The sequence below is a fragment of the Oryzias melastigma genome, linkage group LG14, assembly GCF_002922805.2.
Source record: "Oryzias melastigma strain HK-1 linkage group LG14, ASM292280v2, whole genome shotgun sequence".
NCBI lineage: Eukaryota > Metazoa > Chordata > Actinopteri > Beloniformes > Adrianichthyidae > Oryzias > Oryzias melastigma.
Window position 1 is genome coordinate 16367755 of NC_050525.1, and position 18809 is coordinate 16386563.

The 18809-nt window shown below is 39.3% G+C and overlaps 1 protein-coding gene across 1 annotated transcript in view; it reads left to right on the top strand.

Moving 5' to 3' along the window:
- Positions 1 to 18809, top strand: part of dchs1b (dachsous cadherin-related 1b) — a 92106-nt gene that overhangs the window by 10335 nt on the left and 62962 nt on the right. Inside the window, exons 2-4 of the mRNA XM_024265865.2 lie at positions 6474 to 7313; positions 7394 to 7591; positions 9501 to 10274. Of these exons, the coding sequence (XP_024121633.1) occupies positions 6492 to 7313; positions 7394 to 7591; positions 9501 to 10274 (1794 nt within the window). The 5' untranslated portion in view covers positions 6474 to 6491. The remainder of the gene's footprint in view (positions 1 to 6473; positions 7314 to 7393; positions 7592 to 9500; positions 10275 to 18809) is intronic.

The following is an 18809-nucleotide window of genomic DNA, read 5'->3' on the forward strand; positions in this document are numbered from 1 at the left end:
TCTGCTAATTGTTTTTTCTCATGAAAATTACAGGAGATGTAGAATAAATCAAATATAAGTAGATGTGCTCGCATGTAAACTATCCACCCATTTAGTTACGCTCGTTCTAAGGAGAGTACCCTGCAGCCTCGCGCGCAGGCTGAACAGCAGCTCTGGCAGAAAGTTCCGGCGCCGAAGCTGCACTTACGCGCGTGCCCTATTCCCAGCCATTTGCGGAGAAAGGTTCCACATGCAGCTTTTCTCGTGTGACACGCCGCTGGACTGCTTTAAGCGCTCAGTATAATCGAGAGAATCCGGTTGATTTTCAAAATAAAAGATTTCTGACTCAAAAAAAAAAACGTCCCTAAATTCTTCCGCGGCCCGGTGGCAATGGGTCTGCGGCCCGGTACCGGTCCGCGGCCCGGTGGTTGGGGACCACTGGTCTAAAGCATCGCTGTTTGATCATACTTTCTTCTTCTTCTTCTGGAATAATGTGTAATGCTATAGTGTGATCGCCACCTAGTGGCCAAACTGAAATGCCCTCCAGGAGAGGCAGAACAATGTTAGAGTTTCTCAGTTTGAGAATCCATGTAACACTGTACAGTATTAAGAAATCTCATTATTATTTCACTAATACATTTTACAGTATGTGAACTTATCAGAGTTATATGAAAATCTTCAATATATTATTAATGTACAAATATTATTTGCCTCACTCTCCATTATGCTTTTTGCAACAGCACAGTAAACCAACTCATCAGGGGGGACAAGGGGGGCGTCTTTCCCCCTAGCATTAAGCTTTGCCCCTCCCACTTTCCCCTCTAATTTCTAAGTTAACATCAGTATCGTTATTGACATCCTCATCAATACAAGCTTTTTTATGCATTGCAAAAATTACATTCTTAAATTAAATCGTGAGCTCTTCAAATAATTTGTTTCAATAATAAAGCCTTTACAAACTTTCATTTGTAAAGGCTTTCTTCTCTGGTGTTCTCATTTGCAAACTTCCCAAAGGCCCCCCCCCATTCCTCTTATTTAAAACGTTCTGATACACCTTGCAGTGTCATTTTTTCCGTCTTTACTAAACAGATCACTTTGATGTTTGAGCTCACTTGTTTGCTAAATCTAGGACATTTTGTCACAGAGGACCAGATGTGCGTAATCTTTCGGATCTGAATATCTGCTTGACTGTGAATAAATAAACAACCATGAGTCATCAAAATGGCTTAGAATTGTCATCCTGTGCTTACAGATTAGCTACTTTTTGCTTCTATTGTTGTCTCCCCTGTGAACAGCTGAGAAAATTTGACTAAAAGTTGTAGAGGAGATGTTTCAATTTTTATATTAACTTTCAAAAAGTGAATATATTATTATTTTCTACTTATTAACTTGTTGAGGTTTTATCATGGGGTTGCAAAAATAGGACATTTGAATAAAGAGTTTGACTTTTTTATTTTTTTCTGTGCATGCACATAAAGATTTAAAACTAACTGCGCTTTTCAACTAAATTATCTATGGGTCATGTTCAATTTATTGCTTATCCCTTTTATTTGATTGTAGTGCACATCATAACAGAAGCTGCAGCCTTTAATCAGAGTGTGGATGCAACACTTTCAGTCTCAGTGGGCTGCTGGCAAAGAGGGATGTCCCTGCTGTGAACAAAGCAGTCACTGCAGCCTCACTGTTGTCAGTCATGTCAACATTTATTCTAAAAATACAAAAAAAAAAAACTATCAGACATAAGAATACACACAAAAAACGCTTTTTTTTTTTTTAGCATTCATAACATTAGGTTCCTTGGATACTATTTGAGTACTTTTCACATCCAAAAATATATGTAAAGAAAACACATTAATTGTACTAACAATAAGAATTAAAATGTCACAAAAGTTAAATTAATCCTTTTTAAATCAAAAATTGATCAAACATTTTAGAAAAACACATTTTATTAAACCATCAGTGTCCATAAACCTGCTTATTTCAGGCTTCCATAACAGAGAGACAATCTCACAGCACTATTAATATTAATTGAATTTAGTGCAGCATCCATGTATTTTTTAGTGTTTGTACAACTGTCCAGACAGCGGCTGTCTTGGTGTGTAGGAAGCCGATGTTGCTTTAACGTCACTCGATTGAGTTTAATATGCTGTGGAAATAAATTGTAACCGATACCCACCTTTAGTGTAGAAGCTTAATTAAAGGAAACGCATGTATATGAACAAAAACGGGCGAGGCAAATATACAGTGAAAGCAAACACACTCTCATAAGCTCCCGGTGACAGCTGGGGTTAGCAGTGGGATGTCTATATTCAGAGATCCAAAGACAACTGAAGGGGAGATGGGGGTCATAGTTGTCATACCCCTGTTAGTGCGGGCGACAGGAAAACTGAGAGGCAAATCTCCCACCTCCTGACCCCCCCAACTAGACTCATCCCTCTATCTCTCATCTCACAAAATGTTGTTTCTCAGGTTTCTTTAACTTTTTAATATATACAGATTTAGCGTTTTTCAAAATGTGCACTGCTGAGTGCAGAAAGTCACTGCAAGAATCACATTTCTTCACTTGAAAACATCCATGTGGCTTTTTCGGGGGCTTTTTTTTCTCAGCTGTCTGACTTTGCTGTCAGTCAAAGCCTGGCCAATGTTTGCTCTGGGTGACACAGAAGCAGTTGCAGACCCAAAAAGAGTAGCTGCCAAATGTTTACAGGCGGTGCCAGACCACTCAACCGCTAAGGAACCAGCTGAATTAAACCCTGCACTGCTCCATCAAAGCACGCAAAACATGGTAAAGATAGAGGTGGTAGGTGGCTATCTTTCACTCGAAAAAGTTTGTGAAGTTGTGTCCTGTTAAGTTTGACTGCGGGTAGCTGTGGCATGCCCAACCAAATCTGCTAAATCCATTAGAGGCAATGAATGGAGGGTAAGGGAGGGAGGAGGACTGAACATTTGAAGGAAAGGCGGATTAAGTGGTTTCCCACTGCTGGGATGCAAACAGCATAAAGCTACACTCCAACATCCACATATGCATGCTACACTGCATCAAGTGGCCACACATGACAGAAAAGTTGGTTTTAATATTGTGTAGCAACAGCATGTAAGTGGAGGATGCATTTGAGGATTTGAGGGTAGCACGCAGCGGAGACAGATTATGGGGAAGCCATGCCAGATATAATGCGGCTGAGACTGGATGGAGCCCTCTGGGGTCGACCCTGTCTGTCAGTGGGAGTTGATGTCATGGAGACCCGGGTAACAACCCCACCGTGTTTGAACTTTGGTGTGTTCTTGTCAAACTGTTTGCATGCATTATGGAAAAAAACTTGTAAATGATGAATGATTTCATCATAAATTCATCAAATTTCCTTCACAAGATGATGTTTTAAAGAGCGCCACTAGAGGGAGTGAATCAAGGCGCTGGCTGTCCTCCCACTGACCATTTGCTCTGCTAAGGGTTCTGTTTTCCACGAGTTCATTGCAGCACACAAAAAGTAGAGATGAGGTCATGAACCAATCACTTACAGACAAATGTATTAAGGAAAGCGCACGTCTGTAAACATGCATTTGAAGACCCACTCCAATAAAATTGTTGGTGTTTTTATATTCTTGTAGCATTTTTCTCATGATGGAGGAAGTGTACAAAGTAATTTAAGATTGAAGTTGTTTCTGAGTATCTCTTTATTCAAGTTCTGTTGGATCAGATGAAAACCAGCTGTTTGAAAAAGCTTGGGTTTGTGATGCGGCTGACCAAAGTCTCCACATCCACTTATAGACAAATAGATCCATTAACATCTTAATTCTTCTCATCTGAGCTTTAATCTGGCTCTAAACTGTACAGCTGGATATCTCTGATAGTGCTCTGCATTTCTTATGCTACGCTAATGTTAGCTTAAAGTTGTGAGTTCCTATAAGCTAGCAGGAGAGAGTGTAAACAAAGGGCTGATGGGTAATTAGGGGAGATAACTTCCTCTCCAAAAATCCAATTTTACTTTACAAAAACAGACCGATTTTACAAAAATATAAAGCATTGAAAAAATATATATGAGTGAGATTTGGCTGTTTTAGGCAAAATTTAATAATAAAAAACAAAATCTAGGACATAGTTCCTGCAGATCGCTAGGTTATCATAAGAAATTTGCCTCTGACATTAGGGAGGGACTGTTGTCAAGTAAACCTGTACTCATTTCCCATCATGCCTTTGTTTACACCACTTGTAGACAATTAGATCCATGTGCGTCTTTGTTTTCCTCATCTGAGCTAGCATCTGGTTAATAACTGTACAGCTGGATAGCTCCAATATTGCTAACGATTTTGGTTGCGCTGCTAATGTTAGCTTGGGGTTGTGAGGGGGTTTAAGCTAGCGGGAGAGTGGGAAGCATCAGAATGGAGTGGAGCAGGGAGGTTGTGATTAGCCAATCTGTACATAACAACTACAAGCTTTTTCAAACACTTTATCATCTGCACCCGATTCACAGTGATTTGGATTAAAAAAATACTCAGAAACATATTTTTTTCCTAAATTTTCTTTGTATGTGTCATCCATTATGAGAGAAACATGCTAAAAATACAAAAAAACACAACTTTTATTGGAGTGGGCATTGCTGTCCAACACTTAAGGTTCATTTCTTCAAATCTGTGTCTCAAAATCTCAAGTGTGCCTTGGAGTTTCCTAAAGATTTCCTCATCACAAACATCACCCTTTTCTTTCTCGCAGATCTTCCTTCAGCGTCTTTCTTTTCTTCCCTTCTCTTGTTCCAGACACGCACGCAAACACTGGCAGCTGCTTTGACACAACGCAAACACAACAAACCAGAGAGTGTGCGTGTCCGTGACAGACTTGCTCTGTCTTAGCTCTGCCCTCTTTGTGTAAGAGTGCAGCACATGTCCGGAGCAGCCGTCTGTAGCAGATGTAGAGGTTCAGTGACCATGTCAGGGGGGTGTGCAGTATCAGTGTCCTTCTCCTTCTCCCGAAGGAGTTGTAACCTTTATTAATCCTTCCTCCTTTGAGGCCTCATAAACTACCGCTGGAGGTCAGGGTTAGCGGAAAGACAGATTTTTTAATATTAATTTGTTTATTATCTTCCTGTAACATCTAATAAAGAAGGTTTAACTTGTTTGGAATACAGTGTAGAGAACATCTTATGTTAGAAAATACTTAATTTGGTCATTTTAAATCAATTTGTTTTTGTTTTTTAAAAGAAAAAAGTGAGTTTATTTTTAAAATAGTCCCAAACTCCAACAAATATTTGGAAAAAAATACATTTTTTAAGTTTTTGCACAAGAATTGAACATGCCAAGAGTTTAGGAATCAGCTTTTAGATCAGTGAGAAGATTTTTAGGACGACGTCACTTTCAAAATATGAGTAGACCTGCATTAGTCTCCTGGTTGGAGGGTGTTTGGAAGAGCAGCGCACTCCATAAATCTTGCCTTTATGAATACGAGGGCGACATACGTAAACATACTTTTGAAAGTAATCTAAATATTTGCAGACTCCATCAAGAGGGGGAAATATTGTATCTATCTCATGAGAGTTTGCTAACCTTGCCAGATCTGAGCACATTTTAAGAATTTTGTTGTGGTGTGTGAAAGTATGTGTGTCAAACATGGGTCAATTACCATTTGCAAATTATTACTGTTTATTTTAGTTGGGTGAAAGTGCCTCACTGTGACTTTAATTGACTTTGCAATTCTCAGTGATGCTAAGATAGACTGCTAAACTTTTGGTATAAACGTTTTTTTTGTTGCTGTGATTGAGGACGTTGTTGCAGTGTCTGTTTCTCTTGACGATAAGGTCCTTTGGAAGATTGATGAGGTTGATTTAACATTTGCATGAAGAGGGCACTACTTTACAGATTTTTTTATGATACAGAGACTAGGGACACAAAGATTAAACGTAGGACCTCAAATGGCAAGCTTTTACTGAGGCAGCCATAAACTATTGCTCCTCATGTGTTCTTAATGGACTGCATAGGAAAAGTAATTCCTTTCCAAACTCTCATTTGAGTGTCTGTAATTTTTTTCTCTCTATAGATTTCAGTCTGATGTGTTCTGGACACTTCAAGATGTTCTCACCCAACCAATAAAAAATGTCAACCTAGAGATAAATATGCTTTATGGGTCTGTCCTCATCGTGGCCTGAGCCAGTGTGGATTCTGGACAGATTTAGACTTACATTTTCATGCTCTTTTAAAGCTTCCTGATCTCTCTGAAGAGTTCCTTCCAGAAGGTTATGTATATCCATTTCATAGGAAAAAAAGCGCTGAAATTCATCAGGTGACATTTTTTGTATTTGTTCTGGACTGTAAATGTGTTAGCGCGCTGTCATGCGAGGATTTAAAACGCATACTAAAGTTTGAAAAATAGAGCACTGTTTTTGTGTGAAGACAGCGAAGTCATTTTTCAAATGAAATATAAAAAATCTTTATTTACAGATAAAATAAAACTTGAATTCCAAAACAAAAGTCTTAATGATGTCCTTTTTTTTTGGTTTCTCCTTCAGGCGTAGCAGAGCCCAGCCATGACGATAACAAGTAAAGGGTCAAGACAGAGAGCATGGGTCAGGGGACCCCGCATGGGTTCAAGTCTCTGTCAACAGAAGCTGTTCCTCTACGTATTTGTCATCTTGCTTCAGTCAACACTTGTACTTGGAGTACTGGAGCTTCAGCTGGATGAAGGGCAGCCGGCAGGGACCATCGTTGGAGACATCAGTGCGGGGTTACCACCTGGCGAAACTGCAAGCCTTTACTTCATCTCTGACCACGAGAGCACAGGTGTTAACAGTGACCTTAACATTGACGAAACTACAGGTATCATCACCACCAGGCGCCGTTTGGATCGGGAGGAGCGGGACCACTACAGCTTCATTGCTGTGACGATGACAGGCACCACCATCGAAGTGTCAATCAGAGTCAACGACATCAACGATCACGCGCCTGAGTTCCCCAAAAAGAAGGCGCTCCTGAAAATCCCAGAACACACAGCCGTGGGAACTAGATTTTCTCTGGATCCTGCTACGGATGCGGATAAGGACCAGCTGACCACTCAAGGCTACGCCATTAAAGAGGGCAATGTAGGACACATCTTTAAACTTGAGAGCAAAAGGGGGGCCAACAAGGTGCTCTATCTAGACCTGGTGGTTAGTGGACTCCTGGACCGGGAGAAGCGATCGTCGTACAGCCTGGTCATAGAGGCGTTTGATGGCGGCTCACCAAGAAGGGTGGGATCCATGACCCTGGAAGTGACGGTGACTGATATCAATGACCATGCACCGGTCTTTAATCAAAGTAGATACCATGCTATCATCTCTGAAAGTCTGCCACAAGGAAGCAGCATCCTTCAGGTCAGTTCCACTTAAGCCCCACAAATGATAAATACATCGATCTGGATGTTTCATTACTCTTCTTCTTCTTCTCTTTGCAGGTGTTTGCAGCTGATGAAGATGAAGGTGATAACGGTCTGGTGCTTTACGAAATTAACCGCCGTCAGAGTGATCCTGAACGCTACTTCGTCATTGATTTAAAGTCTGGAGTTATCACTTTAAATAGACCTTTAGACTACGAGCTGAAGAGGGTCCATGAACTCGTGGTCCAGGCCAGAGATAATGCAAGCCAGCCTGAGGTAACTAATTGCATGTTCGCCAATCAATACTAATGGTAGTTTCTGGGGTAGGAAGTAAAAAGGAAGAATATTTTTCCTGGTTTAGTAGTTTTTGGATTTACATTTGAATCAAAAACATTTGAAGATTAGGTTTGTTGAATAGCATTTATCCAGCACACACATGTACACAATTCTCTCCTTACATATACAAACACCCATGAATATAAGGTCAAAAATCTTAAACTGACTTCATAAGAGCTGCAGTGTCAACAAGATTAAGAGTACAAGGTTAGCACAGTTAGATATGTACTTAAAACGGAAGGCCTCAATGCTTTAGTGCCAAGACATACAGCTATACTGACCCCACATATTCTAAAAAAATCCATTCCACTGTTTTCAAAACCACATTAAAGAGCCACAGGAACTATGGAATTCTGTTTAATAAAGTTTAGTCTAATATCAATGTTGTTAAATGTGGATCGGTTAACATTTCCTCAGGATTAGAAGTGAAGCGTATAATCAAAAGACAAATCTGCATAAAGTAAAACATGGGTTTATTAGAGATAACGAATGAAAAGAGGTACTTAGGAATGTATTGTGTTTTGTTTGGATTTTTCCAAAGTTTTGAAAGCCTGTTCATTTTGCAATAAATTAAAGTTTTTTTTTTTTTTAGTGGAGCGGTACATCACAGGTTGGAATGACCCAATCCTGACTGTACCAGTTCTACTGAATAAACCCTTTTTTTGACTTTTCAAATTAAATATTAAACACAAAGCTACAATAATTGCAATAGTGAATATACAAAGACAAAACTGAATTTTGTGTTTATTGACAATATGCAGTCTCACTAAAAAATCAAATTTTTGAACCTGTTTTATGCTTTCGGCAGGGGTGTCAAACTCAGTTGAACAGGGGGCCAGAATCCTAAACACAGTTTACAAGATAAACCACTAAACAAGATAAATATTTATTGAACAAACTAAAACTACCTTTTAAAACTTTGAAAACACAACTTTGTTACCATAATTATGAATAAAAACAGGCAGGATTATTATTCCAGAATAAATCGACTTAAATCTTAAATAACTTTCAATATTTTACTCTCTATATAAATATATTTTGTCAAAATTATACAAGTTAAAAATAAACTAAACGTTAAAAGGATAAAAACGCTAAAATTTCTTTACTTTTATTTCCTTATATATGAAAAAATACACTTTTAAATAACCCAATTGATCTCCATAAAATATATTCTGTTAAAATGATCCAAATATGAACATGCTGCCGAAAAAAACAAGCAAAGTCTGGAAATTTAAAAAAAAGTGCTTTTTAACAAGTCAAATCATTCAGTTTTTTTTCCTCTGTGTTTTATAGTCGGGGTGTTTTACTCTGGCCCTTAGTAGTGTTGCTTCAATATGTTGGGCCGTTAATAACAATAGAATGATCTGGTGGGCCGCATATAATTACCTGAAGGGAGCTTAACCCGGCTACACTTGAACACTCCCACTTATTTATTATATTCTCTAGTCTGTGTGTTGACACATTTGTGAAAAAAAGGAAAGATGCTTTTTTGCATAGATAATGCAAAGAAACTAGTATTTTAAGAAATCGTTAATTTTTTTTTTTAATAAAACAAACTTATTCATGTTTAAATGTTGGATTGTGTTAATGTTAGCATGTATATGTTTTCTAACACCAAAACTACTACTTCAGATGAAGTATAAAGTATTGTTTTGTCAGTAGACGGCTCACATATGTGCTGTAATTCTACTCATTTGAGGGGAAACTGCACTCGTACAAATGTTCTTCCAGGAAACCGGTCACAGATGAATAATAGACTCACCAGCATCTAATGATATATTTCTTTCTTTTTCAAACTTGGATTCAAGTGGCAAGTAAAAAGTAATTCTCCAATATTATTTCTTCCTAGGTCACCAATGCTTTTGTAACTATTCATGTTCGTGACTTCAACGACAACCAGCCGACCATGACCATCATCTTCCTCAGTGAAGACGGCTCTCCCAGGATTTCGGAAGGAGCTCAACCAGGGCAGTACGTGGCTCGGATATCCGTCACTGACCCAGACTACGGAGAGTATGCGAACGTAAATGTGTCCCTAGAGGGGGGCGATGGCAAGTTTGCACTCACAACCAAAGACAGCATCATTTACTTAATCTATGTGGACCAAGTTTTAGACAGAGAAGAGCGAGATTCCTACGACCTCAGAGTGATGGCCACAGACTCGGGCACGCCTCCCCTCAGGGCAGAATCCTCCTTCACCATCCAAGTGACCGATGTCAACGACAACCCTCCTTTGTTTGACCAGCAGGCTTACAGACAAACCATCCCGGAGGTTGTGTACCCCGGATCCTTTGTTCTTCAGGTGACAGCGAGGGACAAGGACCAAGGTCCCAATGGAGATGTGAGGTATAGCCTCCTGAAGGGTAAAAACGCACATTCCAACTGGTTTTCAATCGACCCAATCACTGGAATCATTACCACTGCTACTGCTCTGGACTTTGAGTCAGAACCAGCTCCCAGTGTGACTGTTATTGCAACTGATGGTGGCCGCCCGCCTCTGTCCTCCACCGCCAAGGTGGACATCGTGGTGCAGGATGTTAACGATAACCCACCAGTGTTCTCTCGCAACTTCTACAACGTCTCCGTCAAAGAGAACACTCCAGCTGGGACATGCTTCTTAGAGGTAGGAGAAAACTGTCTTTGTTAATCTTCAGCTCACTTCTTCTTCCTAACGTTTTTATTTTTTTTGAGTTTCCACTGCAGTAGTTTGAAAGCTTTTTTAGTTTATTTTTTGTTCATTTTTTGGTGATGTTCTTTCAGTTTGTGTGTTGACCTACTTTCTGAGCCAAAACCAAAGGATGGTTTACTATCTCGTTGGTCTTTTAGTTTCTTTGAGCACTTTCAAAGTAAAAGCCTTATTTATACATCTACAAAAAGTCACGGTGCATGGGAGGCACCCTCCATGTTTTCTTTTTGGAGGGGATGGTCTGCTAAGACTACTATTTTAGACAAAAAACCTGGGTAGTATAAAGAGAGTATAGTCCATTTTTGGAGAAAAGGATGAATAAAGGCATGGAAATAACAACAGAAAAAGACAGGGGAGTGGGATTTAATAGGAATTTCAAAAGCTACTGTGAGATTTACACTGATCTTTCATGTCCTTTTTCTCACCTCTGAGGGGTTGCTATCCAACCCAATCACAGTCCAGCACAGTTAGATCTCGACTGTCTTAAACTCCAGCAGATTTCTGACTTTTTTTTTTTTCTAGCTTGTTTTGTTTCTTACTGCGGTCTTGCTTGGCATCAGGAACCATTTTGACCAACTGTTTTTACAGGTTGGTTTTAGCCCTCTGACTCAAAATGAAGAAAAACAAAGAAAAGAAAGCTTTTCTCGTTCACAGTATATTTCGGATAAACGAAGTCTACTTCTGAAGTACAGCAATGAAAGATACGGTCCACTGATCACATGACCTGAAGTAGAAGCGGATAAATAGTTGCATTTAACATTTTGCAGGTTTGCTTGACATATACTTGGAAAGTACTTTTGGCTGGAATCCAGTAAAAAGTGACATATAGAGGCTCTTTAAGCTAGAAATGGAGAATATAAGGATAATGGTGTAAACTTTCACCTGCAAAAGCGACTAAATGCAGCAAAGAGATTAACCTCAAGTGCCTTTATGATACAATCTATCTCATTTGTCCACTTTGACATGTTCTCCTTTTAGTTGTTTTATCCTTGAAATGAACTCAGTTCTTCCTTTGAAAAAGTCGCAATCAACCATGATTCCTTTTTCTAAGTTTAGCTCACAGATTAGACACAGGTGTAATCCCATGCCAGGCATTGCAATTGATTTTGTAGACTCCCAAAGCAAGTTTTATTTGCTTATTTTGTACCTTTTTTCCATTTTTGTGACTAACCTGAGTTTAAAAAAAAAAAAAACAGGTTTCCCTACAAGGACAGTACCTTACAATGCACAAACAAGCTCTTAAATGATGCAAAAGACGTGATGGCTTTATGATTTTAATCCTTTTTTTCTCTTTTTCTGGACACAGTATTTTCAATTATGATCTATAATATACCCATGAGTTAAAAATATCAAAGATTTGTCTCTACAAGTGCTGAACATTACTTTTATGAGAAATTTTCACGAGTAGACCAAAGGATGTAAGCTTTTGTCACATTCCTTTGGTACGTTCACAACGCCCTAGGAAAGCGTCCAAGCGCCCACTTCTAATGTAAAGACAGTAAACCAGGGTTCTCAAACTCAATTTACCTTGGGGGGGGGGCACTTAAGGCAGAGTTTGGCTAAGCCTGGGCCGTATGGGGTTCCATTTGTTCCAAAAATATTTTTTGTGTTCACTGTCTATGTCTTTTGGTCCATTGTCCATGTCTACTGGAAAAGTTTACTGAACATTTGTTCATGTCTATGTGACGATATCATCTGCATGTCCTGTAAAACGACAGGAGGTAACAATGTTAGCAACCGTTGCTAAGGACTCTTCTGACGACCAGATCCAACGACAATGCCAAATGCAAAGTTTTAAGGTGAAACATCACAAAGCAAATACAAAACTATCATCAAAGAAGAAGTAGACATTTCATATTAAGGTGGTGGCTGCAAAATATCAACTTGGGGCTGCAAATACTGTAGCTCACGGGCCGACAGTTTGTGACTCTTGCTGCCGCCTTCCGCTACACAAGTTTCTACGATCGTTTTTGGGCTCTAGCTATGTTCAAAACGAGTAGCCACTGAACACTAGGAGTGTGTATTGGCAATAGTCTGGCGATAAGATACGTATCGCAATTCACGTCTCAAGATATGATATGTATCATGATAATTCTTAAGACTAGTAGTAGTTTATGTCTCATAACAACAAAAACTGCAAGGCTGACTGAACATTTAACACAAGCTGCTCTTGCAAAATCGTTGTTGTTCTGGTTGCGGTGTAGAGCTGCTCAGAGGCTCACTGTGCTGTGCTGCCAACTAGTGGTCGGAGGCTGGGTGGAAAACAAAAGTAGGACGCAGAACTACGTTTGATAATAAAAATTCATTAAATATTGTCAACATTTTAAATCAATATTAGTATTGCCAAATGAAATATCGTGATATACAGAATTGTCAAATCGATGTTTTCATCCCTACTGAACACAGATAGCCCATTAAACCAGGTCGATCTTTGACGGGCTCAGATTTGGCTGTGACATATGGTTCTCTTTGAATTCACGCAAGTCCCAAACATTTAAAAATTAATAATGAAGGACAAAACAATCATTTCTGTTTTTGCCTGGCTGGAATTATTTGACACTAGGGCTTTTATATATAGAAATAGAGCTGTGAAAAATAAAACCTAGAGCACGATTTTCCTCGGTTTAACATTTTGCACCTAGCCTCCTCCAACTGCAGGTGGCCGACAAACCCACGTACAAGAACTCTGGTTTAATACATTCTAGAACACGTATCAAAAACCCAGAGTGTCCAAAGCTTTAGAGTTGACAGAAATTGTTCTAAAAACTGTTCAAATGTTTACAGTAGACAGAAATCACTGCTGAGATTTTAAAACTATAGCAGCTCAAATTAGTAGGTTTAGATTTTGGACACATGTAAAATGTGGGAAACCAGCCAATAATTATCATTTAAGTGAAGTACATGCAGTTTCTTTCACTTGTTGATAACGCTGCATTATCCTGGCTTCCAGCTTTCATCACTTTTTGCTTTATTATTATATGCTTTTTCCCCTCATTTTCCTTCATATCTTTCTCCCTGTACCACTTTTCTTCCCAATAGCTTTTGCTTTCACACACATGCTGCGAGTAGGAAGTGTCTTATCAGTTTTGCCACTTTTGTAATCTGTAAAGCGCCGGACTGTTTATGCAGCCGCAGCACAAAGGGGTTATTTATTTCTAAGTTTCCTTGCTTTCCTCTTCCGCCATTTCCCAGTGTTTCCCAGGCATGAGGCGTTACAGTGACTGCCAGGGCATTGCATGCAAATCTACCAGAAGGAGTTTCATAACAGGAGAAAGTAAAGGTCATGAGAAAAGGAAGAAGGGTGGACGATGACGATGAAGCATGTGTTTGAAATCATGCAGGTCCACTGTTAGTATAGGAAATAGGTAACTTCTGATGGTGTTTGGTGGATATATTTCATCATGGGGATCCAGTATTATTGGTAAATGGTGTATACTTATATAGGGATTTAGCACCTTCTTAGAAGACCATAAGTGCTTTAGAGTCATGATCCCATTCACCCATGCACGCACATTCACACACTGATGCCACCTACCTATAACCACCAAGTACAATGAGGGGTTCATGGTCTTGCCCAAGGACAATTTGACTCACTGAACCTGCAGTCAGAGGTTGACCAATCTATCTTTAACCCACAGCGGCCAACAGTATTATTAATAATATACCCCAAAAGGGTTCAAATTAGGGCTATGTTGATACAATCGATTTGAATCGATTTAAGCTTAACAGATCAATAATTGATTCATAAAAATATAAATCAATTTAGCACATAAAGCTAAAGTCCGCTAGCTTGATGCTAACGTTTAGTGGAATTTCCCATAGGACGGCTAATGCTAACGCTCGGTGGACCTAAACATGACTAAATTAACGTCTTTATATAATCACAGGTATGAATTTTTCAAACTCATTTAAGGAAACATTTTTAAAGTAACAATTTGAGGTCTAAAAACACAGTTTTTTTCTCATACTGTCTTCTTCTGGAATAAGGTGTAATGCTATAGTGTGATCACCTGAATCAAATTGATCCAGGCTTTTGTGGATGGAATTGAATCGTTTTTGGAAATTATAATCAATACAAATAAGATCAAGGTACACTATCAGGTATTTAGAAATGCTCCAGAAAAAAACCCATCAAACTGAAAACTCTCCTCTGTGCATTTTGCCTCTGACAAATATCTACGCCTGAGTACCTATGTCCACTATTAAAACAGAGGAATCGCTTTCAGCAGGTGATGCGGCTTCCATGTGATGTCCAGCATGTGGTTTTCTCGGTAAGCCAGTTAAACTCCACTTAATCACCCAGGCAGACACACAGATGTGCTCTTCTGGGAGTTGTACAAAGAGATGGACCAGCACTTGTTGATGTTGCACTAGAACAGTACAGCGTTCTTTTAATAAAATATAGGTGCTTGAAAAAATGACTTATGCTTTGAATCAGAGGCAAATAAGCTGAGACAGGAGTAGATCCGCCTTGAGACCTTCCTCAAAGCGAGTTCAACCCTTCTGAGGCCTCACATTCCAAACCCTAACGGGTGATTTTAGAGATTTGAGTGCCGCAGATAAACTTTAGGTGAAGTTTCTTCATTTTCTTATTCATGAAATAGAGATTCGGGGGAGCGGGGTGAACCTCCTTTACTTTATCTTAAATTATTAATAAATATTATCTTAAGTTGGCACATACGGTAAATACTTGCAGCATCAAAAGACTAAAATATTGCCATTTTGATATATATTTCCACTCCTATTTGTGATATCGTACTTTGAACTTCCTTAACAGCATTCCTTTCCAGTTGTCAAGTTAAGAAAAACTGTGAAAATTACACCTGAGTATGGTGCAAAGGTAACCAACGTATCGTAAAACACATCAGCAGGAGATAGGTCATTTTTTTCCACAGTAGTTTTAGTACCCCCTCTTTAAAAAAAACACACACACAAAAATCAGCCCTTTTGGTGTGAGTTCCAGCTTCAACAACCCCATGCCTTTAGGCTACGACCCTCCACAAGGAAATAGCAGTCACGCCTAAAATACACACACATAGACTGTGAGCCTAATCACATTTGTTAAACCAATATCAATGAAGCTTGAGATGTATGATGCACTGGAAGCAGGAAGGTTATACAGCTATAGCTTCCTGTGACACTGAAATAGCCTCCTGCTGGTGTTGAGCTTGGTCAGACCCCCGAAACGGAAACTCGAGCCACAGCTTCCACTTTAGGCAGTCAATTGAAGGTAGTTTTAGGTCTAAAAGGTGTTGGAAAGGTAACATTCCCAATGTATACCTTCTGTACTCTTGCACCCTTACAGTAAAAAGGGCCCCAGTGGTCATATTATGTTAAAGTCCCATTAGTTAACTAGGTGTGTGAAATCGGTTCTCTGCATTTGATCCATCCCCCAGGGGGAGCACAGACTTAGCCACTCTTGAGAAGCATATGGGGGTTTAACCCCCTCCAATCCAACCCCATAATGCTGAGTGTCAAGTAGGGAGGCACTGGTTCCCATTTTTAGAGTCTTTGGTATGACTCGGCCTGGATTTGAACTGACGACCTTCCTGTCTCAGGGGAGACACTCTACCACAAGGCCACTGAGCTGGTCAAAGGTTACAATTTCCTTGCAGCAGTATGTAATTTATCTCAACAAACTGAAAACAAATAAGAACATTTACACATAAAAAACTGACCAGTGTGTCTCTGCCATGTTTTTGACAAGGCTGCTGTCTCCACAAAGGATTCTCTGTCTCTTTCTCTAAGTCTTCTTTTTTCACCAAATCACACGCCTTTCAGCAGTGCTGACAGGCTGTGTGTGACAAGATATCAGTACTCTGTTTCTGCTATGTAAACCCTTCTTATGACATCCATCATCGCTCGCTGTGGATTCATCACCTGGAAGCCCAGACTCTGAAGAAATCTTGATCTGTTCCACTTTTCGTCATGGATTAAGCATAGATGTTAGTCCGTACGCTGTTTCATTTTAATAACCATTTTCCAACTGCATTTTTTTCGACTGTTCATGATTCATAGTGATTTTGGTTTAAAAAAAAAAAATACTCAAAAATGCAATTTTAAGCTTAATCTTTTTATATATGTCCTCAATCCTGAGAAAAAAAAGCCCCAAGAACATCATTTTCTGAGTGGATCTTGAACGAAGAGCCATAATTCAACACAAGCTGCAGTTTTCAAATGGAGTTTTCGTTTCCTGTCAGTTTTAAGTGTTGTAATGACACCGCAATACCCCCAGTGGTCAATGCTAATGATAGAACTTAACTCTCAGAGCTCCACAAGTTTACCACTCTGCTGTTAATTTTACAACCACAGGTGTTACCAAATCCATTAAGTCCAGAAGTGCAACCTAATAGTACAAAGACATACAAGCAGTTCAGAGTCCAGATTTTCCGCTGAGCTTTAAAGTATTTCTCTATGTTAGATTGGTTACATTGTCAATCCCTCCCGGGATATGTCTCTACCAGACAGTTTTCTTTAGCAAAAACATTTTTCAAAGCTTTTGTAGACTTTGTTTTTTCTTTTTTATAACCCAGTAGTTTAGTTTTAGATCACACATTGCTGGCATACACTTTGTTTTAAATGTATCAGAGTTTATTCATGTTGGATGTGGCTGGTCAATGCCTTTGTGGGGGAAAAGGCCTTATGCCTCATTAAGCCCAAAAGTCTGAACCATATGGCAGTGAGGAGCTTTTTTTTTTTTCTCCCTGTTCCTCCTCTGCCCTTATTTGGCTTTCTCTTTGGTCTGACTCCTTTCTTTTTCGTGTGTAAATCTGGTCTGGCACTGAGACACAAGCGAACACATCTGCCAATTGCTTTGTGACATTTTGTTGTTACCACAACAACAACAAAAAAATGTGTACCCTATATTTTCTGAGCTATAAAGCGCACCAGATTTTAAGGTGAACCATCTATTTTTGAATCCATGTCAAATATAAGGCACATTAAGCGAGACAAAATAGTCATAGGTAAGTCTGTAGTTCCGTAGCTCTTCACAGTAACTCTAGGACTTGCTACAGGTTAGCATTAGCTGCGTTAGCCACTATAGCCACATTAGCCACGTTAGCTGCATTAGCCACGCTAGTTACGTTAGCGTATTCACAGTATCAACAATGCTACATACACAGATTGCATTTGATGTGTTCATGAAAACGCTAAATGGGCTTTCTTGTACTTTCTTTTAGCATACGGTATTCATACTGAACTGCCACTAGTTCTGTAGCTCTTCACAGTGACCCTAGAACTTGTGGTTACTTGAGGTTAGCATTAACTGTGTTAGCCACGTTAGCCACATTAGCCACGTTAGCTGCATTATCCAAGTTAGCCATGTTAGCCAGATTAGCTGCGTTAACTACGTTAGCATATTTACAATATCAATAGTGCTACATATGAAGATTGCATGTAATCTTGGACATCCTTTTAGCATATGGGTAATGAACTGCCACTATCCGATACTAGCACATGTATTCACATTTGGAAGAGGCTTAGTGCAAAATGTCGAAGTAGTGCAAATCTTGCTAATCGTGCTCCAGGCTTTTTCTTTTACAGCTCTATTGTAATATATGAAAGACTTGGTGTCACTAACTGTAATTATTAATTTCTCCTCCGTGAACAACTTTCCGACGGTTGGTACTTTATTTGGAAAAGGACATTGCCCATCAATCACTACAAGTCCCTGATTCGACTGGTTTACCTTTTGATGCACGTTCGAACTTCGAAGGCCCAACAAGTAAAAAAAAAAAAAACGGACTGATGCAGCTAAAGCAAATGTTATTGTGACTGTCCTACTTCACAACCTAGTATCACAAAAACCACAGTCTGATACCGCTACACGTTAGCCGCGTGATAACAATAACACCCAACCTTATTTGGAACTCTTGAAAAAAACATTTTGACAGAGCACTTTCAAGATCTCTTTAACATCAGTCATTACAACAGAATTACTATAAAGCACTCGGGATTGTAAAGCACCTAATAGTGTGGAAAATATGGTACAACACATAAGCATGTTAAGGATTTTTTTTTGCTTCATCTCAGACTTTTCCAAACATTGTTTTGATATTTATATCTGTTTAGAGTTGTTTAGTAAGAAGATTACTGGGGTAGCTAGTGAAGAACTTGAAGGTGAGAGGTTATTAAGCTGGTCTTACGTGGGAAGCAAAAGGCTACTTCACCTCACAGTAGATCTGCACACAGATGTTCCCTATTGTTACTGTTTTTCCAGTATCACTTTAGATAAACGGGAACGCATCCATCACTGTGTGTTGAGCAATGGGAAAAGGATATTGATTGACCGGTAACTTTTTGAGCTCCCGCTCTCCTTCTTGACATTTTGCGTGCTACCATTTTTAAAATTCTCTTCACAATGGGAAGCAACAACCACTAACAGAGCGCCTGAGCACACAGTAGAGAAAGATTGATTGGGAGCTGGATTATATCCGAAGGCACATCTGCTTTGTCTTTTGGTTTAACAAC